At 37.0% G+C, this 27,108-nt stretch overlaps 2 protein-coding genes across 5 annotated transcripts in view; both read left to right on the forward strand.

Annotated features, from left to right (window-relative positions):
- Positions 1–7,388, forward strand: part of LOC145997024 (cytochrome P450 4C1-like) — a 32,733-nt gene extending 25,345 nt beyond the window's left edge. For all 3 annotated transcript variants that reach the window (XM_083133647.1, XM_083133659.1, XM_083133651.1), the window contains 4 exons: positions 1,680–1,748; positions 2,066–2,234; positions 5,328–5,507; positions 6,139–7,388. In XM_083133647.1, the coding sequence (XP_082989773.1) occupies positions 1,680–1,748; positions 2,066–2,234; positions 5,328–5,507; positions 6,139–6,311 (591 nt within the window). In that variant the 3' untranslated portion in view covers positions 6,312–7,388. The remainder of the gene's footprint in view (positions 1–1,679; positions 1,749–2,065; positions 2,235–5,327; positions 5,508–6,138) is intronic.
- Positions 7,389–17,186: 9,798 nt separating this feature from the next.
- LOC145997044 (cytochrome P450 4C1-like) overlaps positions 17,187–27,108 on the forward strand; it is a 44,050-nt gene continuing 34,128 nt past the window's right edge. The window contains exons 1-2 of one of the 2 annotated variants that reach the window (XM_083133667.1): positions 17,187–17,419; positions 21,507–21,613. In XM_083133667.1, coding sequence (XP_082989793.1) covers positions 17,236–17,419; positions 21,507–21,613 — 291 coding nt within the window. In that variant the 5' untranslated portion in view covers positions 17,187–17,235. Of the gene's footprint in view, positions 17,420–18,126; positions 18,234–21,506; positions 21,614–27,108 lie in introns of those variants that run through there. The other variant, XM_083133675.1, reaches the window with a different exon arrangement.

Raw genomic sequence — 27,108 nt, forward strand, 5'->3', positions numbered from 1 at the left:
TTCAATCCATGTTTGAACCACAATTTTCACTCTATAAGTTTAAATAACAATGAATATGCTAATAACTTATTCTGTAAATATTTTGAATTTGTTTTTCTTGCAATTTTGTCTAGAATCATAATGTTTAATACAGATAATATTTTTAAGTAAATGTTTTTGCACAACTCAGGCCAGGAAGAAATTACCATTTTGGGAATTATTGGAAAAACATGCTGATGCTCCTACAAGTTAAATCATATCCTTAAAAACAAGTTCTTGGATTGCATCTTGATTTATACCATTATCAGAATTGTGTACCAAGAAGGAATATAAATTATAGTAGTTTGAGTGTATTTTAATGATTACACAACAGTGGCAATTTTCTCTCTACTATGGTATGAAAACCCATTTAATAGACTAATTGTTCAGTCATGGACACTTCTGGATTGAATTCGCTTTCAATACAAATGTCACAACCCAGAGCTGTTCGTAACTGTACATTGTCTCAACCTACTTTCCAAAAATAATGATAGCCTTCAAATTACTAATTTATATTGCATGGTGTGTGAATATTCTAACATGATCTATTAATTTAAAATGGTCATATTTTTTCGATAATTCAATAACTATAAAAATCAATGACCAATCACTTTAATGAATGGTTGTTACTAGAGCTAGGATTTATATGTAATTACATATTCTATTCCGTTCTAGATACATACCTTGAACTGAAAAATGTCAACGAATTATATAACTGCCAGGATATTACATATTTCACATATTTGCTAATTTACTTTACAAAAAACAACATATTTCTGTATTTGTTTTCCTATCTTGATCCTTTTCCTATGTTTTCGATCTCTGCAACATGAAGAAAATTTGTACCTCATATAATGTGATATTTTCTAATCAATGAGATGCATAGTGCTTACGGGGCCACCTAAAATTGACTGCAAATTTGAAAGAAAGCTGAAGACCAAAAACATATGGGAACTATTATTTATCGAGATATGCTGAAGTTTCTCCCCCACACCTCTTTTTCTGGTTATATATTTTAGTTTCTCTTTTAGCTTTAGGCAAAGAACCTATAAACTTTGCTCCTTTCCAGTACATAGCGAGTTACACAATATGTTCCCTTCACTTGTACAAAAAGTACAAAAGTAGCTATGTATTTTCGTCACTGTTCTTTCTGTAGATGCTTCATTTTCCTTCGAAAGTTGCAAAGAGCTCTTTCATATTTACATATACAGTAATTTGCGATGTGAAAAGTAATTAATAGTTGACAAAATTTGTTTCATAAATATGTACAGGTTGCTGTGTTTTTTGGATTTTATTAATTTGATACAAATTTTAATTTGAACAACTTTGTCTTACAAATTATGTTAAATATGGTTAAATAATATAAATAGTTCATGAAATTGCTTGGAAAATCTATTGTTATTAACATTACATATTATTTGATACAACATATTTAGCTACATATCCTTTTGATACATATTTAGGTACATATTGTATCGATTATTGTTGCATATTTATGTACATATTTTGGACTTTGATATTACATAAAAATCCGAGGTCTGGTTGTTACTGCATATTAACTGCTGGATTTAAATGCTCTGTGAAACATGAAGTAACTAGAAGAACATTGCAAATATTTTGATGTTTTTAGGTGAAGTTTTAATTCTCTCATTCATTTTCAGGGCCATGATACAGTATCAACAGCAATCTCATGGGCATTATTTTTATTGGGAACTGATACTGCAATTCAAGTAAGTAAAGATTGTTAAGTTCATATAAAAATATTTACCGAAACTTTCTCTTGTGTAATTATAAAACACTGTCTATTGCTTCACTCTCTAAATTTTAGTTTTCTGATATTTTCTGCAATAAACCAAATACCAACTTGAAATGATTAACTAGAATGAATATGGGTTATCAGAGTATTTACATGTGGAATCAGATCAGTTTGAAAGTAGAAATGTTGGCTTCATCTCACGAGAGAAAGATTACAACTCTTCTGAATGAAAATTCACAGAAAACAAAAAAGGATGTTACGTATTTGTTAATGTATTTCTTTATATTTCAGGAGAAGGCAGTGGAAGAACTTCGAAATATATTTGGAGATAGTGACCGTTCCCCAACTCTGGAAGACTTGGCTAGCATGAGGTACTTGGAGAGGTGCATCAAGGAAGCACTGAGATTGTATCCCAGTGTGCCATACTATGGGCGACATATACATGAGGATATACCTCTTGGTAAGCTAAGTTAGCACACATGGTATGCTCCAAACTTTCTATACAACTTCCTAAGATACACATATATATAAGTGAGTATATTTATACAGGGTAATTCAAAATGAATGGTGCAACATTACACAGTTATTATGACATTACTATTTACGATAGAAAATCGGACAAGGCATCAATATAAAGAACTCTGGAAGTTTTACTCACGTGACTCATATTGTAAAGATTCAACATTGGAACAACGTGTAATGCCAAAAAGGTCCAAATGATAATCAAGTACTTGCTATGCATGGAACAGCAAGTCTTTGTCAACAGTTTCAAAGGTACTAACAATTCACAGTTGTAACTTTGGCAAATCTTTCGGAAGAGTGAAACATATGCATTACTACCGAAACTCATGCAGAATTGTCTTTACACCATTGTGATTGAATCAGTTCTCGATAGCTCCAACACACAATACACCTTCTACTGGTCATTAGCCATTTTAAGACACTGGTGAAGCATTGGCTAAGCAGAATAAGCCCGCTAAGTGGGAATAAAACTTTCAGAGGTTTTCTTTATATTGATGCAGTGACTGATTTTCTATCATAAATAGTAACGTCATAATAACTGTGTAAAGTTGCACCATTCATTTTGAATTACCCTGTATATAAAACCTGATTTTGAAGAAAGTACATGCTCTATCATCTCTTGTCTAAGAAAGAGGTGTGAGTTGCCAAATATTTTTTTTCCTTATATTTTAGTACTCGCAGATGATATACAGCTGTGGCAGCTCAATCATTAGGGGGTCTGACAACCATGCGAGAGAACCAGGTTCGATCTCCAGCAGGGAAGAACCTGGATTTTTTTCCACCTGTTCAAGTGGCTCCAACTGAACTATTGATTCAGACCTAACTGCACCTGATTTTTCAGGTTCGTTGGGAGATACTTGTCAATGTTAGTGGTCAAAGGTGACAGATATCACTGCAGTATGATGTGTTGCAACTTGCCACACAGGTAAAACAGTAAATAATCCTGTGATGCCAGGTCTGGCCTAATTGCTCAGGTGGTAAAGAAACATTGTTATGTATGTCACTCAGATTCAAGCCATGGCTGAGCCTGCACTTCTTTTTGGCTGAAATTTCTGCACACTTTTTCCTGATTGCCTTTTTTGAAGTAGCATCCTACAAAACCATTAGGAACAGAGGTATGAAATTATGCATGTAATATTTGAAAGTTTAGGAAATCTTCAGGTGGAATAATGACTTGCAATCTTTTGTCTCGGTGCATGAAGCTTAATAATTGTAATTGTTGAATTAAATTTTAAACCTACTTCTGTGAATATTTCCATGTTGATGTAATGTTGAATTATGGTAATTATGCTGTGTGTTTGATAACATTAGTTAAACGTTTTTCTTACAACAGACATTTCATTGAGTTATATATAGAGCAACACAAGCTGTAGTTTAAAATACCAAGTCAGTCTAAGAACAAACACAAATCACATTTTGTTGACTGTGGTCCAGATTTAACACATCATAGTTAGCCAGAAGGGACACATAAGTGACATACATTGAAGAAAGAACAAAAATTACAGATTTACCCAGCTGGAAATTTTTCCAATTATTTCTGATAGCCAATATGAGTGTTTAGACACACTATCTGAACCGATTGGCCATTTGTAATGAATTGGAAAGTATTCTATTGCTTTCAATATATTGCTTATGAAAAATTCTTATCTATACATCTGGGAATGCAATGGAGGAATCATATAAAACAACTAAAATAAAGCTGGTAAAACATGTGGAATTTGTAACTTAGAAAAACTTTCACATACAAACATTTTTCAAATATATGAACAAGTTTTAACTCTCTAGCTTCATTGTGTTTAACACACTTCTAGGAAATCGAAAAACATGCTGCTTCAGTCATAAATTGACATGTTGTTATTCCTTTATACATCCGAAAACAGCAACAAATTAGGTTAAACAAAGAGGCTGACCCACAACACTTGAAAAAGTGATAAACAAACAAAGCACTGTCGAGATCCAATTAGTTGATCAAAAGATTGCTCATTTTTCTAATTGCATTACATACACGTAAGAATAACCATGGAAATTTCATATTGCAAAAAATAAGAACTAATATGAACATTTATTCTGCTTTAAGGTTGAGTTTGTTCTTAAGAAAGAGTTCTTAGGTAAAAATCTGATTTCAGTAGTATGCATTAGAATTCAGTAGAAATTCAGTTCATGTGCTGTTTTTCCAATGAACTTCTAAATCACAGGAAGTGTGGTTTCAAGAATTAAACTACCTATGCTTTGAGTCAATAAATGATTTTTGAACATAGCCTATTTATTCTACAATATATACAAACTTACAATTGGATACAATTCACCAATTAACCAGACCCTGTGGCCGAGTGGTTAGCATATCGCACTGCAACGCCAAGGGTCCCAGGTTCGAATCCTGCTCGGACTTGGATGTTTGTGAATGTCCATTCATCAATTCATCACTCATCACCATCTTCGCAAATTAGCCAAGAGGCACAAAACTCGAAGTAAAATAAACTGAATAAATCAATCAATCGACAATTCACCAATTGGAAATTGTTTTGATTTTCCAATTAGTTTCAGTTGAGATTCCGATTGAAACCAATACATTCCAATACCTATATTAGGCATCTGATAGAATCAGATTCATTCCAATTGAAACCAATTCAATCCATTTGAAATTTCAATTGGAACCAATAGAAAATTCCAGCTGGGTATAACACCAGAAAACATTCCATAACCTTAGTAACATAATTCAGTTGAAACAATGAATTTATTAGCATGCATACATATTGAATTCAATTCCATTCACTATTCTTGAGCTAACTAAAAGCATCCACACAGCTGATGTTGGTCTTATCATTAAGGAAGCTCAAATACATTTTAAAATCCACACAGCCAACTAAACCAAAGCAAGAATCTTGACAAGTGTTGCACACATCACATTTGAGGACAAAAACTGATTTTCACTTTATAAATATAGCCTCATCTGCCTGCAGTCTGATGTTAACATACAACTTTTCCCCTTAAATATATTTGTTGATTAACTTACATTAATATATTTCCTCAGATGGATTCACACTCCCTGCTGGAGCTCAAGTGGGATTTAATGTCTACCACACGCATCGCAATCCCGAATACTTTCCCAATCCAGAGGTGTTCAACCCAGACAATTTTCTACCAGAGAGGATTCGAGGGAGAAATCCATATGCTTACATACCATTCAGTGCTGGGCCTAGAAACTGCATTGGTAAATAAAATTCACTAAAATGCTTAACAATAAGTAATATAATTAGCATTGTCAAAGAATCTTATGGTTACACATATTTCTTACTGTTTAACCTGTCATTGGTCAACATGTTAGCACTGCGCTAACATTGAAATTTATCTGCTTATATACCTGTTGTAAAATAGGAAAGCTCTTTCAGATGCAGTCTAGCTGTCTCTTGTTTTTTTCTGGTTGGGAAAATATAATAGAGTGGAGCATTCTCTTCCATTATTAGGAGCTGTGCCATGATTGTCAACAAATTGTCAAAATGTTAGCGTGACGTTCAATTGTCGACCAACCGTGGGACTGTTTTTTCATTATTTTTATTTTTTGTTTTCGTGAATTTTATTAGTAGTCTTGTGTTTAAGTGCCTTTTTTCACATCCCCTAAATATGCCTTCATGGCATGGTGCTATATGCATGGGGAACTTTACCTTACCTTGTAATGTATCTGCGTCTTTTTTTGAAACCAAAGACATTATTGGAAAAAGTCATCCTGAGACCATTGATTATTAAGGAGGTATCGAGTTAAGTTTTGTTGTAGTTTTTTTAGTTTCATAATTCCAGTTGTCTTCTGAAGTACTACTACTAACTGTATATCTCAAAAATTTCAGGCCAGAAATTTGCTATGCTTGAGATGAAGTCTGTCATTTCTGCAGTGCTTCAGAAGTTCCGTGTGGAAGCTGCTGAGAAACGAGAAGATGTTGTAATGGTGGCAGCAGTTGTATTGAAACCAAAGGATGGGGTGCATATTAGGCTGTTTCCAAGAAATCCAGTTAAGTCATAACAAATTGTTTACTGCTGCACCTGCACAAACTGACTGTCGATTGCACTTCACACTTCCTGTAACTCCAAAATATTTATGAGCATGATCAAGCAGTTGTAGTGATGAGCAGTTCAGCTATCCTGACATAATTCAGAGATGTCTTGGCTGTTCAGAATGTTTTAAGAACTAACATTTCTTATCCTCAGGACATAAGATTTCTATATTTCTCATTCTGTCTGTATCTCCCTCTCTCTCTTTCTCTGTGTGTGTGTGTGTGTGTGCAGGTGTGCATATGTATGTATATATATATATATATATATATATATATATATATATTTATGTATATAGAGATGCATAATTTCACTATATAATCAATTCATAATTCTGCTATGATCACTAAGCCCCGCGACAGGTTAAGTTTGCAGCAACTTTTCACATATATAGACCCAAACGTACGAGCAGAATATAGTTCCGCTGCAATACTGCTGATTTTTTCACTGTCTGTGATGTGAATAGCTCGGCGGTTGAGGCAAGACTGGCATGGGAGATGCTGAGCGCCGCTTTCGCGTGTATTAATACATAAAATCTGCTGCAAACTTAACCTGTCGCGGGGCTTAGGTTGTAGTAGCGTAGACACATGTAGTTGTTGTATGTCTAACCCACTTGTTCCTTAATCTTCATGTAGTAATCATAGGTTATATCAGTTGTGGTATCTTTATCAAATGAAAATCCAAATAACTAAAGTGAAAAATTGTACACAGGAAGATTTGAAAAATATTTAAGTAAGTTTATTTAATTCTCAAAATTTGAGTACTTAGTGAATTTACACATGCTGTGAACCTACAGGCATATTCTATTATTTCAGATATTTTGTATCCACGACTGAATATATATATGTATATGTGTGTGTGTGTGTGTGTGTGTGTGCGCGCGCAAATTTACCTTTGCATGCATGTAAAATACTTAAAGGCAAGGTGAATTATGTATCAAATAGATGTAAAAACTATTGTAGTTATAACACCCTGTATAGTTCTATAATACTAATTTCTTGCTAATACTTTTGTATGCTTTGTAGAAATAAAGACTTGATTGTTTGTATTTAGTAGGCTTATTTACATTGCATTATTAATTTTTCAATATTGACTCTCTCTCTTTCTCTTGCCGGACCCTGTGGTTAGCACATCACGCTGTGATGCCAAGAGTCCCAGGTCCGAATCCGAATCCCACTCGGGCTTGGTGGTTGGTTTGTGAATGTCCATTCATCAATTTAATCATTTCATCACTCATCCCTATCTTTGCAAATTAGCCAAGAGGCACAAAACGTCAAGTAAAATAAACTAAATCATACAATCTTTTTCTCTCTTCTCTCTTTTTTCTCTCTCCCTAATACACCACCAATACTTATTGATATTTTTACGCCATTTTGATCTTTCAGAGTTCACAAAAACACAACATTTTACAGTCAAATTATCCTGAAAATTATGCAAAATATAACCATTTTTTTTATTTGTATTGCAACGTGTTTCTTAATATTCTGATGCAATTCTTGAATATTTGAAGTGAAAATTCTTGGTAAATTGAATCACATAATTCGAGAGTCAATTGCCATTAAACTTGCAGAGGTGAACAAGCATGGGAACAAAACAACAGGTGTGATGTTTGGCATTCTGCAACCGCCAGAAGAGGGCATAGAAAGTGGGGTGTGTGCCGGCAAGATATGCAGCCAGAGACAGGAAAACTGAAGGGAGCTGCAAGTTTCAAAAATTGTAACTTGGGGAATGTGCTAAAACTCTGTTTTCAAATTGTCTTCTCTGTATACTATAGTGTGAAAGGAATTTTGTGAAATTGTGTAAGGAAGCAGGGGTAGCAGCGTCCCTGCAAAGCCTTGTTTCATCACTGACTTATTTGTTTTAATATAAATGTACGAGGTGGTATTAAAAGTTTCAAGACTAGCTCTGTTTACAAGAAAGTACTTTATGTATCTAAGTTTACACAGTATCACTTCAAAATAGCCCCCTTGCACAGCGATACAGTGCTCCCAGCATTCCTGTCACTTCTGGAATGTGTCCTGGAAGTCATCTTTTTGAAGTGTGTAAAGCACCTTCTGCGATTCGAGCTGGATCTCCAGAATGGAATCAAAATGGTAACGTTTGAGCTGGATCTTCATCACCAGAGGGTGAAGTCCACAGGAGCCAAAATCTGGTTCCATATGACACGCCAACAATGGCAACAATGTTGTGGATTGTTCTCCGATGATCCCATGCACAAGTTGCTGAATGGTTTCGACATTGTTGGGGGTTGCACTCATTGAAGGTCTTCCTGATCTCTCATAATCTTCCAGAGATGTCCTTCCACTCTTGAAGCATGCACGCCACTCAAAACACCTTGAAGGACTCATTGCAGCATCACCATAAACTTGCCAAATCATGTCGAGTCTCTCTCTGTGGCAGATTTACCCAGTTTCATGCAGAATTTCACGTTCACTTTGTTCTAACTTGATGTCCATGATGAAATCGCAGACGTGGTAATACATGTAATGAGAATAGCACCAGTTGCACAGTTCCTGATGTACACAGGACGATGTCTCTTGGCACACTGACTCATGAAGGTCGGTGCTCCCTGTGTTGCCATCTGTTGGTGTATTACAGAACTAGTCTCTAAACTTTTGATACCAGCTCGTGTTAAGACTTATTTTATGTACCAGAGCTCCTGTTTAACCAAATGGTAAGAATTCTTGCCTCTGGGGCGAAAGGTCCCAAGTTTCATTTCTACTGGGAGCACCAAACATTTCGGTGTTGACTCAGCATCCTGAGGACAATTTGGGAGCTACTTGCAAAGTAGTTGTGATCTGCAGTCTTGAAAGCCAGAAAACAGTGGCAATGGGACTCTCTACAATGACCATGCTTTGCCCAATGAAATAGCCACTTGCCAGGCTTTGGCTCTCATGGGGCTGTTGTGGCATGGAGTTTACTTATTTCATATACCAGAAACATAAATGAAATGTATGGCCATTGATTGCAATTTCTTTAAAAGAAATTTTCCTGCCAAAAGTAACTTACTTTTAAAATACCAGTAACTGTAACTAATTCACTTTTGAAGGTGAGTAACTAACTGTAACTGGGTTACTTTTTGGAAGGTAACTGTCCAAACCCTGATCAGAGAATATAACTGTGGCATATTTAATGTTAATAGTAACGTTGTACATTTTGTAAAGGTAAAACAAATATGGTTTTGAAGCACTTGTTTCACTGAAATGTTTTCAATCTGTCACACTTTATTCTTTATTTATCACTCTGTGACCACAAAGAGAAGTCTTACGGTGTCAGGTCTGGTGATTTTGGAGACCAAAACATTGCACAAAACACTGTGAGTGATGTGGATGATTTGATTTCCACCTACCGGTAGAGATATGAACTCTCAGCTTAACAAAACATACACGCACAAACTGTTTGCATTTCTCGATCGTTCTGGACTGGTTTCATTAATGCAAGTTCAATAGTTTACTTGCAATAAATGTTCGTAACTCCTAAATTATTTATGGAACACCCGGTATTTCCATTGCAATTGTACCATATCAATGTAGTTTCTCTTTAAAACTGAATGAGAAAACTGAAATATTAGGTGTTATTTACTTATAAATTCTGTTTTTGGCAGAAAATGATGGTGGAAAGTTAATGAACCCTCACATTTTGCCTTGTTTTCAGGACTATTATAGTTAACATATTTGCCTTGTAATCCAGATGTTCTGGGTGTGATACCTGGTAGAGGCAATAGTGGTTTGGATCCCAATTTAAACTGTAGTCCAGTCCCAATTAGCCCATCTGTGCACAGAGTGAACTTCAAGAAAGGCTCAAACTCAAGTCAAATTAGGTATATGGAATGCTAGAGGATCATGAGAAGTGGTTGGACTATGGAAAAGTTTCAGCTGGTATTGGTGATAAAATTTGAACCTATACTTTCCTATATTAATACTGGTGGCATCTGTATCTTCTCAGCCATAACAATTATATCTATTGGCTCAGGAACTGAATGTGTTGAAAATATTACTACCAATGCATCGAGATTGGTAATGTATACTAAAACAGGTGTGGACCTTATTTTTACAGGGACCATACTAGAATCACTGACTATATGAAATGGTTGCCCAGTATATTAATATCACTGGCATATATTAGCCCTGTCTAGTTCGCTGCACTTTTAGACACTCTTTACACTGAAGCATCTAGTTGGTTGCATGGTGCAACACAGTCTTGATTTGGAGTCAAGTAGTGTATTTGGTGTCTGCACCATTTGCACTACGTTCCGGACCGGTGTATGTGGTGTATTACCCTTGTTTGTATAAGATACATGGCTGCCGAGTTACAGATCGTGGAAGAAAAAATGATATATGAAAGAAAATAATGGAGTTCCAGTAATTATAGATGGCAATTACATTTTTGTTTTGGAACGGGAGTATAGTTTGTATTATATTTGCATTTGTTTGTAATTTCCCATTGAAGCTTGATGTGATAATCTTGACTTATGTGAAGGCATGTTTACATCAAGTGTATTCAATTTATTATTTTAAGAAAACGTGGAATTTCATACTCAATTGTAGCATTTAATTTAATGTCCAAGTGTGTGTGTGTGTGTGTGTTAGTGTGTGTGGGGGGGGTGGGGAGGGTACAGTGCTTTTGTCTCGCGGTACGCTGTACTGGCACCTTTGCTCAGGTGAGAATAAAACATATTGTATTGTGTGTGTGTGTGTGTGTGTGTCCCTCACTACATGAACGCATGATCATTTGATGAACGTACCATAAGATTATGACGAGCGGCTAGCGAAAGGTTCAGCCTTGTCTGCGTATATAGCAACTTGGTGATTATGCTAACAGCACCAAACCTCACCTGCCTAACCTATCCACATATGCATCAATAGCAGAAATAAACTTAGGAATAGATTAGGCACATTAGGTGTAAAGTTGTTAGTGTAGCATACTCATCAGAGCAGAAAAATGTGGTTTTTATAATTATATAACATAATATAGTAAATAGCTACTCGTAATAACATTGGGACCAATTATTATGATGAATTGAACAGTACAAAAAACAAACCAACTTGAAGCATACCAGAACCTTTGTGACTGGAAAAAAAGGCACGCTCATGTGATGATTCATTGATTTATTTGGTGTTTTAAGTCCACTGTATACACAGTAAGGCTAATTAGTACTGGTCCTACAGTTTAACGTGGGATACAAGTGCTCGTGCATGTGTGTGTGTGTGTATTGAATTGATTAATATTACTTCGCGTTTCTGCCAGTTTTGGCTAATTGTGATGATCAGGATGAAAGGTGATGAGATGAAGGGACAATCGCAAACCAAAATACATATGGACGGCACAAAACAAAATTCCCATAGAGCAGTGGCAGCGAGTGGATTCCAACACAACTGAGGGTGGGGGGAGCAAGGACAGATTACTTTCCATTGGAAGACAAGGTTTACCATAGTACACGAGAAAAGTGGCAAAAAGTGGGGGCAACTACCTCCCACAATGCCCTAATCGCTGCCACTGCCATAGAGAATTATACTGGCCATGGGTCCAGATACTAGTGCCTCTTTAGTCTGCAAAATGCAGTCCAGGGGTGGAAGTGAGGTTGACGCATGCACACACCATCACACACACTAGAGGTGTGCAGTAATTCTTTCATCAGGATTTTTTTTTAATCCTGACTTTAGGGGTGGGACAGATTCGATATTATGGACCGGGAAATTTTCGGGACGAAAAACTCAAAATTTCACGACACCAGAAATATCAAATCCTACAAGCTATTTTTCCTTAGTGATAGTACTTGTTGGATGTGAAGGGGAAAAAATGAACAATTTCCGAGAAGTTTCAAGACACTTACAATACAGAAAACATTGAAAATGACCGTTTGCGATTTATGGACTGTTCGGGATCGGGACTTGAATTTTTTTTCCTCTATTCTGGTTCAGACTTCTCGGATCCCATACACCCGAAATATGTATGTATGTATGTATGTATATACATATAATTAATTGGTTATAATCATAAATTGAATTGAGATTTCAAACTTGTGTCAAAAAATTGACAGGAAATTTAGCTGCCACAAATTTTGCGCATTTGTACCATGAGAAAATATTAGTGAGAACTGCAAAAAAAAACTTAAAATGACCCACAACCACCATACTTGTTTGTGAACAAATTTTCAAATGAAGGTTAATGGTAATTATGAAATATTTTATAGTGCAACCTGTAACCACTAGATCCTAGTATGTATGGTACATACGTTCGAATGTCCGCTTAACACTGATATTATCTACCCAGATTTGTCGAATTGGAATATAATAATTGCCTGTAGAGTGGGATCCATGAGTATTACTGTGCAAATTGTCCATGAATATTTTCATTAATTTTTCTCCTACATCCTTTGTTTTTAAGCGATGAATTTGTATGTATTCTGGTGCAGAAGTTGTCAACAGCTTGTTTTGAGTTTTCTTTTAATTCTAGAAGCTCCTATTGGGTCAAATAAAGTGCATGAACATGGTGATGGACAATTTTCATGATAATACTCATGGATCCCACTGTTCATGGGGAGCGTTTCTTGCTTCGTAGAGACATGTAGAAAGTAAACTAAAATATGTGGCCTCGTGAACCTGGTTTAATCCAGTTATTTTGACCACTGCAAGATGAGCATACCAAGCAATTACTTTCCTTTCTATGGATTAAGATTTTTTGTATGGCCTGTAGTGGTTATCCTAAAAGTGTTACGAGTGGCCTACCAAGTCCTCATGCTCATATAAATTGTACAGTTTTAAAATATCATTTTCAGTTCTACTTTAGTTTGTTTTTCATTATTTTCAGATGGAGAAGAGTATCAATTACTGGTCATTAATATTAACATTGATGATCTGAAAAAAAACTGGAGTGGACGTTACGGTGGAAGTAGGGGGTCTACATTACCTCTTGTGCTTGCTAGTTCCTGTGAACTCCGAAGCAAGTATGGGATGCAATGCTGATGTAAATACCGTGAAATGACCTGAGAATGCATCCAGACTCCTGTTTTCTGAAAAAAAAAAAAAAAAAATGCATGTAATATGGGTAGACAAGGAGGAAGATATGGGCCCACATTAAGGGTTAAGGGTTCCACTTTAGTGTGATTCAAGTAGAAAATAAATGGATGAGCCTCAATTATGAAGTGACACGTTTTCATCTGTATTATTCCCAGATAAATTTTGTTTGGTCTCATCAGTTATGGCTGCTAATAATTTTGCTGTTTTACCATGCATTTTAAGGTACTAATATACTTATATATATACTGTGCGAATTACACTATATACAAAAAAAAAAAGTTTCTATTGGACAATTCACAGAAATTGAAGGGGTGTAAGGGGCGACCCTTCCATGTTTCACCCAAATTTCAACCTCAGTTCTACATAGTACACCCCGGAAACTGCTTTTTGCAGGCCAAGGATGCTCTGGCATCTGGACCTACGGCCAGTATAATCCTCTGTAGGGCTGTGTGTGTGTTGTCCTGTGTTTTGTTCTTATATGTGCTGAGTGCTCCTTTACAGTCTCAGCTTTTAGCCCAGTTAGGGATATTTTAGTTCTCGGACACAGTTTTATTTTAGTTATGGTAAGGGGCTAGGTCCCGTATAATGTGATGGGTGCAAAATAGCCTAAATGCTGATGCACACACAATTTTCAATTCAATCAATCACAGAAATTGAAATGGGATAGGTTAATTCATTTCTACATCTGCAGTTCGCTCTTCTAATGGGAAATATACCAGTTCCTAAGATTATGTACATTAAGTTAGCAATCACTATATCAGATTCTTTTAGAAATTTGCCATTTTATATTTAATAAGTAAATGATCAGTTTTTGGTTGTACAGTATTGGTACTACATCAGAATCTGCAAAAAGAGGAAAAAAAGGTCATATTGGTCCACCTTTACTTCATACTTTTGCTGGGTGTAATGTATGCATAAGGATGAGGTTATCGCTTTTGAGGACTCCCATCTTTTTTACAAAAAAGTAATGTAGTTGTGCAGGGAAAAAAATTAGCCCTTTCCAAAATAAAATAAGTCATTTTGTGCATAGTATGATGTGATTGAATTTCCTGATTTTAAGTGTGTTGATTTTTCATCTTTAACCCCTGTTTTGCTTTTGAGCATTGACATTTATCACTCCATGTGACTTGCATCAGCAAAACAAATGGTCATAAGACAGATAAGTAAGTCACGCTGGTTTTATGGTAGATATATAAAAATAAGTTATTGTGCACTATGTGTATATTAACCTTGATCTTGCTCTGTGTGATAAACGAATTGAGAACTTTACTTCATATAATTTCTAATGAGTTAATGTGACTCTTTCACAAACAAATATAGTTCAAATGGAACAATGAAAGATCTTTTTGTATAATGACAATAATAAATATAGATAATAACCCATGGTAGGCCTCCCCAATGGTGCAGTTGTAGCGTCCTCACTTTGTAATCAAGGGGTCCCAGGTTCGATACCTGGTGGAGTCACATAGTGGTTCGGATCCCACTTTAAACTGTAGGCCCAGTCCCAATTAGCCTTACTGTACATAAAGTGGACTTAAAACAACAAATCAATCCAATCAATATAATAACCCATGGTGTAACAGCACGTGAGTGCCAGGGCCTACCTACCAACTCACTCCCACCTGTCGACGTGGGAGATCATCCGACCAGTGACGTGTGGTCAGCACGACGAACCCCCAGTCATTGTTGTAGGTTTCCATGATCAGGTTACACTACTCATTCCTAGCAGCTCCCCAATGTTCTCACGATGTGAGTCACCACTGGTCCCATACACAGGATGAAATCTCGGGAGAAAAGTTGTTACGCTTTCCCCAGGAGACTTGAACCTGCAAGTGTCCCATAGCTGGAACCCAAAGCATGATGCCTTAGATCACAATTTTAAAATACCACACTTGAAATGACTTAAGTGGTAAAGCATTTATGAAAAAACAGGTTTGATTGTTTGTGTCACAATAAGACTGGATGAGCAACAAGTTCTTGCTAGATTCATAAACCATAGACAATTTAGACTGTAAGCTTGACAAGTGCTGTATAAAGGCATGAGATAAGTTTTATTTTTTTCCTAGAATTCCTACTTCCTATTTTTTCTGTGAGCAAGTAACGTAATTTCAAATTTTGATTGGACCCACATATTAAGTTGCTGGTGCCCCTATGTCAGAGTCTGTATACCCCTGCTTCTTATCACAGATATCATTGTATGATACTCCCTCTGTCCCATAATTATTGTTCGGTACACCTTTGTTTGTTGTCTCATAATAATTGCCCAATATTCAAACTGTGACATTGGTGTATACAGAAGAAGAACATGAAACACGGGAATGAGTCATACAACTTTATTACTCAAGGATCAGTACAAATTGTGCTTTCCATCTGCCTCCTCGTCTGTCATTTCTGTACTACCATTTTGGCATACCGGTCTATAATTATGCGACAGAGGGAGTATGTTCCTGGAAACCCACTTGACCACCTGTCCGAGTCTTGAAGTTCTTTGTGGTGCCTGTTGACTTATACAAGAAAGCTAATTTTGATTATTGACACATTTTTGAGAGTGGCTTTATCTATTCAATACATGCCTCAAAGAATTTCCAGTTCGAATTGTGTCATTGTTGACCTACAACATCTGCTTCTTAAATAGAATTTTTGCATAAGAGAAATTATATGTTGAATTTCTGGGATTATTATCATTTTCAGGAGAACATTTCAGGATTTCTACACTTGGGGCCATCCTTACATTGTAGGGGTTGCAAGTGAAGATGCTACATCACTGGTCTCAGCACATTTCTTTCTCTCTCTTATAGAAGTTTCTCCTCTGATGAGATAATGTGATAAACTAAAACTGAGCTGGCTCTTATTTTCAGATTGTTTTATATGGAAGCATGTTTTTTTTCTAGAGTACTATCTATCCTAGATTGAAACTTGAAATTTACAGCTGGTTGTGGTCCGTTAATATTAGCTTGGAAGAGAAAGTAACCTGCCTGCATTATTGAAGAAAGGGATGATTGATTCTCCTACAGAATGTTAGACAAATTTAAGAGTGGTCACTAAATCCAGAGAATTTTTGCAGGATGCAGGCTTATCCACATTGATAGGATAAGTGTATCTTAACTTAACAAAGCGAAATACTTAATGTGAGGAAGTAGTTACTGAAAATCTAGAAAACTTCATCAAGTGAGGATTGGAACTGAGCCAATCATAGATAGAAAAAAATATGTTTGAGAATGACTACCATATTAAATGAATTTGCTTCCCTCCTAACAAAGATTAATTTCTTAAACTTTACTCCAAAAATATACTTTACATGTGATATTTAGTGTTATCATGAATGCAATTATTTTCCCTGAGAGATGGCTGTTCATTTATTTATTTATTTATTTTTATTTTATTTTTATTTATTTTTGCAGGTGATGTAACTGAACCCATGTAGAGTCCCAAGTTCGGTCCCTGGTGGATGCACATTACACATTGGTTCAGCACAGATCAGACAATTTGAACATAAAGTGGATTGAAAAGAAACTCTTAGTTGGCTCATTTATCTTGTCCAATAGAGAGCTGGCATGCAGGCATGTCCCCCTAATGACGTTCACCAATTATATTATTTCCCTCTTCTTTGCCTTGTGATTAGCTGATTAGTCTGAAGTCATAAGATTTTTAATAAACAAAATCCTTGACATCACTTTCGATGAACTACGCATAAAGAAAATGCACGGAAACAAACTAAAAAGTAAACATGCTTATCTTTAGCTGATAACTCCTCTTTTGTACCAGGTCAAAGCGTTGTGCAGAAAAGTTTGATATAATAATCTGTTATGGCATTAAAATGTTTTTACTTCTATATAAGAATAAGTAAATTGTTCAGTAGTTATTAGTTGAGAAAAGATGGACTTGAAGACTTTGTTTCTCTCGATTTGGTATTCTGTCTTTCTTATAATTCCATTGCTTTGGCTGGCAAAACAATGGAGAAAGGTGTCGCAATTTATACACGAATTCAACAAGTTACCTGGACCTCCAACCATTCCAATCTTGGGAAATACCCTGGATTTTTGTTTCATGAAAACTGAAGGTAAAGATCAGTTTACTTTAACTTTAAATTTCTAGGGATATTTGTGCAAATTTTCACTGAAAATTGTGACCCTTCTCGGATTAATAGAGTTGTGGAAGAATATGCTTAGTTTAGTTAGTTTATTTACATCCAAGAACTACCGTGTGTGTACAAATAACAGTACATGGTAATATAGGACATATCAATACATTACAATACAATACTACATTAATAGATCTTACACTTAGAAAAATAAAATACATTTCCAACAATTGTTAAAAATTGGGCCTTACTTGCATATTATATCAAAATCACATTAACCCATTAACTGCAGTGTGGAGCTATACAGGGTGATTCAGAATTCCTATTACACACTTCTAGGGATTGTAGAGGGGACTTAGTAGATCAAGTTTTGATAAGGAACCCATGTCTGGAAACATAACGTTTTGGTACTACACAAATGACAAGATCACATAATTTCACATCTACATCATCATCATCTAATCGGGCAAAAATGGTGATGGAGTGACACGATGCGGAAGACGCTCTGCATACAGCCGTTGCGAAGCTCTACCATTACGTTCAACTTCGCCGTAAATTAACGTGGTGTCTGTGTTCTCGGCAAAAGTGTATTCAACCATATTGTACTGTCTTCCGCAAGGACTGAATAGCAACTGACGTGAAGGTCGAAGCACACCAGATTGTAAACAGAACGTTGGAAGCAGCACACATGATATCAAGTGACTGAAGACGTCACCCTCAGTCAATATGGGTTGCCTACCGTGAGGTGGGAGATGTGAAATTATGTGATTGTCATCTGTGTGGTACCAAAATGGTAAGTTTCCGGACATGGGTTCCTTATCAAAACTTGATCTACTAAGTCCCCTCTACAACCCCTAAAAGTGTGTACTAGGAATTCTGAATTACCCTGTATATACACACTCCAGAATTGGGCCTTTTTTGTGGAGTGACTATATATGGACGGTATTTCAAAATTAGAGGCTCTTGTATTGCGGCAAGTAATTCTTAGACACCACTTTTTTGTGCTATTATTAGTCTTATGTGGGCTACTGGCTATCAAAAAATCCATTGTTAATGCTCTGGCAGTTCCTGGATTATTTTTTGTTAAATATGGAATTAGAGCCATGGTGGTATAGTTGGTAGTGTCTGTCATGCAGGAGACCCAGGTTCTATTTGTGAGGTGGGTGTTCTGAGGTCAGAATTTTACCAGCCTAGTCCATGCATAAAGCGGCTCTGGAGCTCACCCAGCCTCAAATCAATGTGTACTTGGGAGCAACCCTGGAGGGTAAAGGTGGCCGGAGCATGGTGCTGATCACATCACCTCCAAAATGCCCTAGATCGAGAATATGTAGTTGTGGTGTGGGGCCTTACCTCCACATCCCTTAAATGTGCCTTCAAGGCAGGGTGCTGCATGCAGGGGGAAACTTACCTTTGACCTTACCTAATATGGAATGTTTATTTGCGGCAGAGTCTATATATACATGTAGATTTTCCTTAGCTTCATTTTGCAGCAAGACTTTTTATAGTTAGTTTTTGTATTATTTAAAATGACACAAATTTGCGGGCGGTTGCATCTATATATAGATGACTCGCGTACTTTCGACGTGGCTTTTGGCCACATCTTGTACGCTTGCATGCGTGACCTTCGGCCACGTTGTGGATGCAATCACATTATAGATGGGTTCCTCAATGATCTTAATGACTTCGAAAATATCTGCATGTTGTATTGGATGAAAGGCAACAAGTGTCTAAGTTTGCTAATTTGAAAAGTTTAGAAAATAACTTTGTGTACTCTAATATTGTACAAATATTCAACACATTATTGTCTATTTTCATAATAATAAAGTGGGTAAATATTATCTGTTTCAAAATAGTTAGATATTTCATATAAACAAATTGAATAGCAACACTATATTGGAAAAACAGTATTTATGTATTTAAAAAAAAAAAATTCAGTCATTCCCGTCAAATTCCTACCTCTCCTCTGTAATAAATTCTGATGCTCATGTTTTTAAATTTGAAAAGTCTAGCATAATTCCCTTACAGTAGATTTTGGGTTGGAAATAAACGTCAGTTTCCATGCACAACAACAAGCATGGCAAGCTCTAAATAGTTGTTTGTTGTTATACCCCTAAACATTTAGTTAAAACAAGCACGATGTAGATATTTTTGCATTGAGTATAACAATATACACGTAATTGTATCTGGACTGAATCATCATCTTATGTAGGTGTCACCCTTGTTTGAGGCACCTTTTCAAAACCAGGAGTTCATTCATCTGTGTGTGATCTGTGAGGAATATGTAGCTAGGCAATTAAGAATAGAAGGAAACAATATGTGCTGCAAAAAATGCCCGTGGAAATGATTGCTAAGGACGTGAAAAAGGGCAAAGTGAGGATTTTTTAATTTTCTCTGCCTTTTGGGACAATTTCATGGGGAGATCGTAATCACGCATTTTTCGCCCCCGTGGCTTCCTCCTTGGGGAACATTTATGTCAGTGGGATTTGGGCTATATATATATATTGGATGGATGGATTTCTTGTTGGTCATACTTCCCTTCAACGTCGCTGCAGGGAAGGGGTTATAATAGCATAACATGAGAAGATAGAAAACACTACAGCCTACTACTAGGTAACACTATTGGAGTTCCTTTGATATTTAAATTTACAAGAAGAATATGTGATTATACTATGTTATATACATTTTGTCTCGTGTATTTAGCTACAGAATGAAAACTTGCTTCAGAAGCATGGATTTTATCTTGTGCTTGAATTATGACTAATTGTGGTTCTTTCTGTACATCTTGTGGTGGTTTATTATAGAGATCAATTGATGAGTTTAAGGGACCCTTTTTACATAACGTAAAGGTGGCAGTGTTTTACATGAAGTTTGTCATTATTTCTTGTGTTTAGGCCATGCACTTCCTCATTTGTGGCAAAGTTGGAAGTACCGGGTGCTCTGTTCAAATCTCCCTAATTTCAATTAATCGTAGAAAAGCATGAATGATAGAGCAATGAAATTTCAGAGAATTGAAGAAAAACTCTTAAATTTTATTTTCAACACACTAATACACCTCCACATGTGCCCCATTGGTAGTACGAACAATATCCAGTCTGTATTCAACTTCTTGCCATGTTCTCTCCAACATGTTCCCCATTACTGTTGCAATCGTATCACGTATGCAGGTTCGTAACTCTGGGATGTTATTCACTGGAGTCGCAAACACACGATCCTTGAGGAAGAAGTCCAGTAAAGTGAGGTCAGGTCGAATTTCTTCCACCTTTTTCTCCGACACACGACGGCGAGCTCCACCAGATTGTTTTAGGACACTGCCGGTTGTTAGAAACTTACTAAACTACATCCTAATTGATTTAGCATCAGGTGCATCTCCTCGGTACACTCGTCTGAAATTCCGTTGCATTGCAATCACAGATTTTGTCTCACCATACCACACCACTGCCTCCGTGCATTGTTGAACAGTCTCCCATTTTTATTTATGCGACTGTGGCACTGTGTAGTGACAACTTCGAGTCGTGAAACAAAACTTGAAGATCTAACCTTTCATTTGGTGTTACAGTTATATCACAATTCATCGTACTTCGTTCAGAGTAATTAATTGAAATTAGGGAGATTTGAACGGAAAACTCTGTATTTTGTTTTACATAAATTAGGCATTCATAAATGTATATGCAGGGCAGAGAACACATGGGCCATGTAAACTCGGAATTTGTAATGTCTTAAAGGCTGCTGTCTCGGCAACACAAATAATAAAATTTTAGCTTATTTTTGCCTGGTGGGCCTGGGTTCTGAGGAAAGATAGCATGTCCACAGGAACACCAAAACCTGAGTGCTTTAACAAGATCGACTTCCAAGGAATTTTTTTTTTTTTTACTGATATTAGAGTCCATGTCAAGAAGGTTTACTGAAACTAACTCAAAGTTACGATAGCTTCTACTTGTACAAAATATAATATTTTCAGGATGTGCTGTGACTGAAAAGTTTTAAAAGACAGTCACATACCATTTATTTTACTCTCTAGAATTTACAGCATACTCTTGAATGTGGTCTAATATATTTCTAATTGCAGATTTGTTTAATACGATACAGGAAATTTGCAAAAAATTTCCAAGGTTTGCTCGTATATGGATGGTGCATCTGCACATTGCTGTAGTACTCCAGCCAGAAGATATTGAAGTAAGTGTTTTGTAAAAATAAATGTGTGGCTGTACCCTACATATAATTTTCTTAATTATTATTTTGGTGCTATTTAAAAGAACTTCTTGGTTTCATAATTTTATTGTGGGGAACTTATGAAAAATATCATCATTATAGGGATGTACATCTATCTATGCCTGATGTCCACAAGTATTTATTCCAATGGTCCTGCACACCACTAGTTCCAAACTTTGCCACTAGGAGTGTGCAATACAACATGGCAGCATCTGGAGACCAGAAAGCATTCTGTGGCCTGTAATTCCACAAAGCAATTGCAAGCAGTATGACTTCATTAGTAGATGCTTTCAGATAATTCTCCATGCAGTTGTTTGTGGCAGTTGAAACTCTTGACTTGCTCAACTTGTTGATTCCTGTAGGCTTCATTGGAAAGCTTCGCTGTCCTGGTACACAGACTCATTTGACACTGAAGGTTGGCCACAGGATTTGTCCTTGCAGACAGCCTGTAGCGACAAACTGTTTGTACCACTTACAAATGACTTTCTCCATTGGTGTCAACAGACTTTTGTTTCATGGAATTGCAGGACACAGAATGCCTTCTCCAGATGTCACCATGTTGCATTGCACACTCCTAGTGGCAAAGTTGCTAGGTTTGTTCATTTCACTCCAATTCACTTTTATTTTCAAATCTCCATTAGCCAGCACATCTGTAAAGCCAAGAATAGGTCATTTTCCTTACCTCTTTTGTGAAGTTCACAAACCAAATTTCTAAATTTGTGTTTTCTCCGTTTTCAAGTACTTAGGAGTAATACTAACAAATGAAGTGATATTAATAAGGAAATAAAAAAAAGAGTTTGTTCAGTAAATGCATATTACTTTTCTCTTCATAAAGTTCTATCTTCTCATCTAAGAAACTAAAAGTTAAAATATAAAAAAACAGTAATTTTGCCTGTAGTATTAAATGAATGTGAAACTTTGTCCCTTACATTAAAAGAGGAACACAAATTACGAGTATTTGGAAATAAAATACTTAGAAAAATATTTGGACCTAAAGGGATGAGGAGACAGGTGAGTGGAGGTTACATAATTTAGAACTGCATAATTTGTATTCATGTCCAGATATTATTAGAATCATTAAATCAAGAAGACATGTGGGCAGGCCATATGAAATGAATGGGAGAGGAAAGAAGAGTTTACAGGATTCTTGTTGGAAAACCTGATGGTAAGAAACCTGTAGGAAGGCCAAGACGAAGATGGGGGGATAACGTTGAGATGGACCTGAAGGAAATCTGTAATGATGGAAAAGATTGGATTGATCTTGTCCAGGATAGCAACAGGACAGATGGAAGACTTGCTTGCATCGCTGCAGCCATAAACCTTTAAGAAGGCTAGAGAGTTAGTCTGTTCTCTCTGCTGAAGCCCATATTCCTTTGTAGCATCTGTAAAACTCTCCATTCTCCCTACAACCATGCCAATCTTCAGGGCTTAGCACAGCATGCTACAATGCCAGGTGTCCTGGGATAGAATCACAGTCTGGGCATGGGTGTTCTTTTTTATTGTTCCTTCATCAATTTCATGTCATCATTCTCAATGTTCATTCGTCAATGCCAAAAGTGGCAGAAAAGCAATGTTAAATAACAAAAATCAAATCAAATCCCTATAACCACCTCTTCTCAAGCAGACAACCAATCAGAAGCTGATTGTCTTCAAAAATTGAAATGGACTGTGAATTTTGGCAGCAGCACTAGCAAGGCTGACCTAGGCAACAGAACAGTCAAGTACACAATGAGCAAGTATTTTGCTGCATTAAGAACTGTGATTTGATTGGATTGCACCTTGAGCAAAGTTTGTCATGACTCATGAGCAGTGGTGAAGCTCCTATGAGGCTTTTGAGGCTTAGCCTACCCAAAAAATGTTGAAATTAAAATGTTCTTGTACCCTGTAACAATCAAAGTTCGTTAAAACGAATTAAACTATGTAATCCGAACGTTTGGTTCCGCCGATCCTTCCAGATATGTCGTCAGTCAGGCCAGAAAGACGAGAGCGTGTTCGGTCCGAACTGTGAGGCTTTTGACGAAAAGCCTCGCGTTTAAAAGGCAGCTACAGCGTGAGCTCTGTGTAGGTGGTAGGGGAGGGTAAGGGGAGGGGAGTGCCGATTCACTGGGTGAAAGCGGCTAGCCTCAGAACCAACTCGTTGTGCTTCTAGCAAAGTGCATCGTTCACGCGCTGCATTGTTGAATGTTAATTTACTTCAAGTGCATGCATGCGCGCGCGCGTGCGTGCGTGCGTGTGCGTGTGCGTGTGTGTGTGTGTGTGGCACATAGTGTATTTATGTTATAAAAATAAAATACTGTGAAATTATGTGTTGAAAACTCTAAGAGGATTTGCAGTGCAATAAATGTAAGTGAACAAGACTTCGTGGCTCTCAAATGCTTAACCTACAAAATCTTGGACGCATTGACTGTACAAATGGAAATACGTTTTGGAGATCTTGAAAAGATAAAATTTGTTGAATTGCTAGACCAAAATAGATTTGGGCGATATAAACTACATTTTCCAGTGATGAAATTAAATAACCTTCTGTCCACGTATCCATTTTTTAATAAAGAACGATTAGCAAATGATTTAAAGAATATCTATGCTGATGAAGAAAATCATTTACCTCCTGCAGACCTTCTAAAATTCATAGTTAGCAATGATCTTCAAACAATCTACAAAGAAGTAACACAACTTATCAAGTTGGTCTTGATATTCCCTGTTACAACAGCTTCCTCCGAAAGAAGTATGAGCACCCTCAAGAGAGTAAATAATTATCTCCGTAATTCAATGAAAAATGAAAGATTAAGTTCTCTCAGTACAATAGCCATTGAAAAAAAACTGGTTAAAGAACTTTCTATTGATCAAGGCTTCAAGGAAAGAGTAATTGATACTTTTACAACCAAGAAGAATCGACGCATGGACCTGCTGTATAAAAAAAATATAAGCAGATTTTTCAGCCTACCCAGTATTTATGCCTTAGCTTCGCCACTGCTCCTGAGTCTGCAATCAGTAGCAAATATGTGAGGCAAGAACAACAATGTGTAGCAATGTTTTGAAGTGATAATATCGAACTGTGGCAGTGCATTTTCAGTGGTGAAGAGAAAAACCAAGTAATAACCACTCAGGTTATAAGTGCATGAAGCAGTACTAACATTACTAGCGAATGGAGCTGGTGTTGAATATCTCATAGATTGAGCAGATATTGGCAAGTGGGTGAGAAGCCACAGCACCAAGTGCCCCCCAACATGTGGTCAGCACCGTGCTTCATCCTTTACTCAGATTATGCAAAGGCATATATTCAGGGTGTCTCATAAGTAATAGCGCAAACTGACACAGGAAAAAGTACACGATAATAGAAGCAAAAAAAAGTCTCAGTAAACATGCATCTGCAAACGAGCCATTTTCGAGATAATCGCGGATGTGTGATTACAAGCTGCCACTGACTTCATTGTTTGTGAACGTTGTCCGAGTTGGCAAAATGCTAATAATGTGTGCAAATGTGTGGTTACAAGCTGTCATTGATTGCATTTTGTAAACACAAGAGTGCTTTGCTCCTTGGTGGGTCCAAGGTTTGCTCTTTGTTTACAAAACAGAACATTTCCGAGAGGTGGCGTTGTAATCAAACAGAACATTCCTGAGAGGTGGCGTTGCAATCAAACAGAACATTTCCGAGAGGTGATGTTGTATGGATACAATCGGTACACAGTCTAATCATACTGTGGGAGTCACGTCAGTTGTGCTGGACTGCGTAGTGAAAATGGAACCTTACAGCAACGAAGAGTATGCAGATATACATTTTGTGTATAGTTTGGCTAACGGGAATGCACGGGAGGCTGTATGCATGTACCAAGAAAAATACCCTGCTCAAAGGCATCCCGAGAGTCGCACATTTACTAGGGTACATCAGCACCTCAAATAACATGGGAGCTTCGAACATGGTAGGAGAGCAGGTAGACCTGCATGCATTACGCCTGAAGTTGAGGACATGGTGTTGGAAGCAGGAGAACACTCTCCAGGATCGTCGACAAGGAGAATTGCCGCAGAAGTGCCAGTAAGCTGCAGTAGTGTATGGAGAATTTTACATCACAATTCACTCTACCCTTACGATCTCAAACGAGTTCAGTGTCTCAGTGATACGGATTGTGTTCCTAGAGTGATGTTTTGTCAGTGGATGCAACAATAGGTTGTACTGAACCCTCGTTTTGCAAGTAACATTTTATTTACATACGAAGCGGGGTTCACATGCCATGGTATTTTTAATTTTCATAATTCTCATGTTTGGAGTGTACTAAACCCACATGCTGTTCATGAGCACCACATCATCGTTTCTCATTGAATGTGTGGTTAGGGGTACTAGGTGATAGTCTCATTGGACCACACATTCTTCCAAGAAAACTCAATGGACCAAGGTACCTTTGGTTTTTCGGCATGATCTTCCAGGATTGCTTGAGGATGTTCCCCATGATCCACGTCAGAGTATGTGGTACATGCATGATGGAGCACCGGCACATTTTACTGCTGCTGTGAGACACCATCTAACCAACAGATATCATCAAAGATGGACAGGTCGAGGTGGGCCTGTACCGTGGTCTCCAAGGTCACCGCATCTAAATCCTTTGGATTTTTGTGTCTGGGGTCACCTCAAAAGCGTAGTGTACAACACTCCCGTTGACACGGTTGAAGAACTGGAACAGAGAATTGTACATGCTTGTGACTAATTCCGAAATGATCCGGGGTGTTCGAAAGAATTTGAAACTCAATGCGGAATAGTGTACAGTGTTGCATCCAGATGGAAGGACGACACTTTGAACACCTCTTAACAGGTACGAGTCTACAGTAATTGTAACATAGAACATACTAAAGTAGTGCTGTATTCCTTGTTAAAGTAAGTAGCAATGAGATCTCCTGATTTTTGATACTGTATTATTGGTATTTTACCAACTAGGATGATGTTTACAAACACTGAAGTCAGTGACTGCTTGTACCCACACATTTGCACACATTATTAGCATTTTACCAACTAGGACGACGTTTACAAACAATGAAGACAAAGCAATCACACATTCGCGATTATCTAGAAAATGACTAGTTTGCAGACCCATGTTTACGGAGACTTTTTTGCTTCTATTATTGTGTACTTTTCACCTGTGTAAGTTTGCACTATTACTTTTGAGACAATGTTCCTTGGAGGAGTCTGGTAGCTAATAAAAGTGGAATGTAGAAGCACAAAGAACTAAATCTCTTCAGATGGCCACAACCAGGAACATCTTTAATCAATAGCTGACGAATGCAAGTGGTAGACTCAGTGCAATAGGATTTGTACACATTGTACAAATGCATAGAAGTCAAGCCTCTACATTTTTCCTGGTCTTCCACCACTCCTCTTTTTCCATGGTGTTCCAATCCTGTCCTCTTCTCCCAACACACTCCGCTATCTGCTCTTTCCGCCAACATCTTGGTCTCCCCATTGACCTTAT

This window comes from Lepisma saccharinum, chromosome 1 (genome assembly GCF_977018435.1).
Source record: "Lepisma saccharinum chromosome 1, izLepSacc3.1, whole genome shotgun sequence".
Lineage (NCBI taxonomy): Eukaryota > Metazoa > Arthropoda > Insecta > Zygentoma > Lepismatidae > Lepisma > Lepisma saccharinum.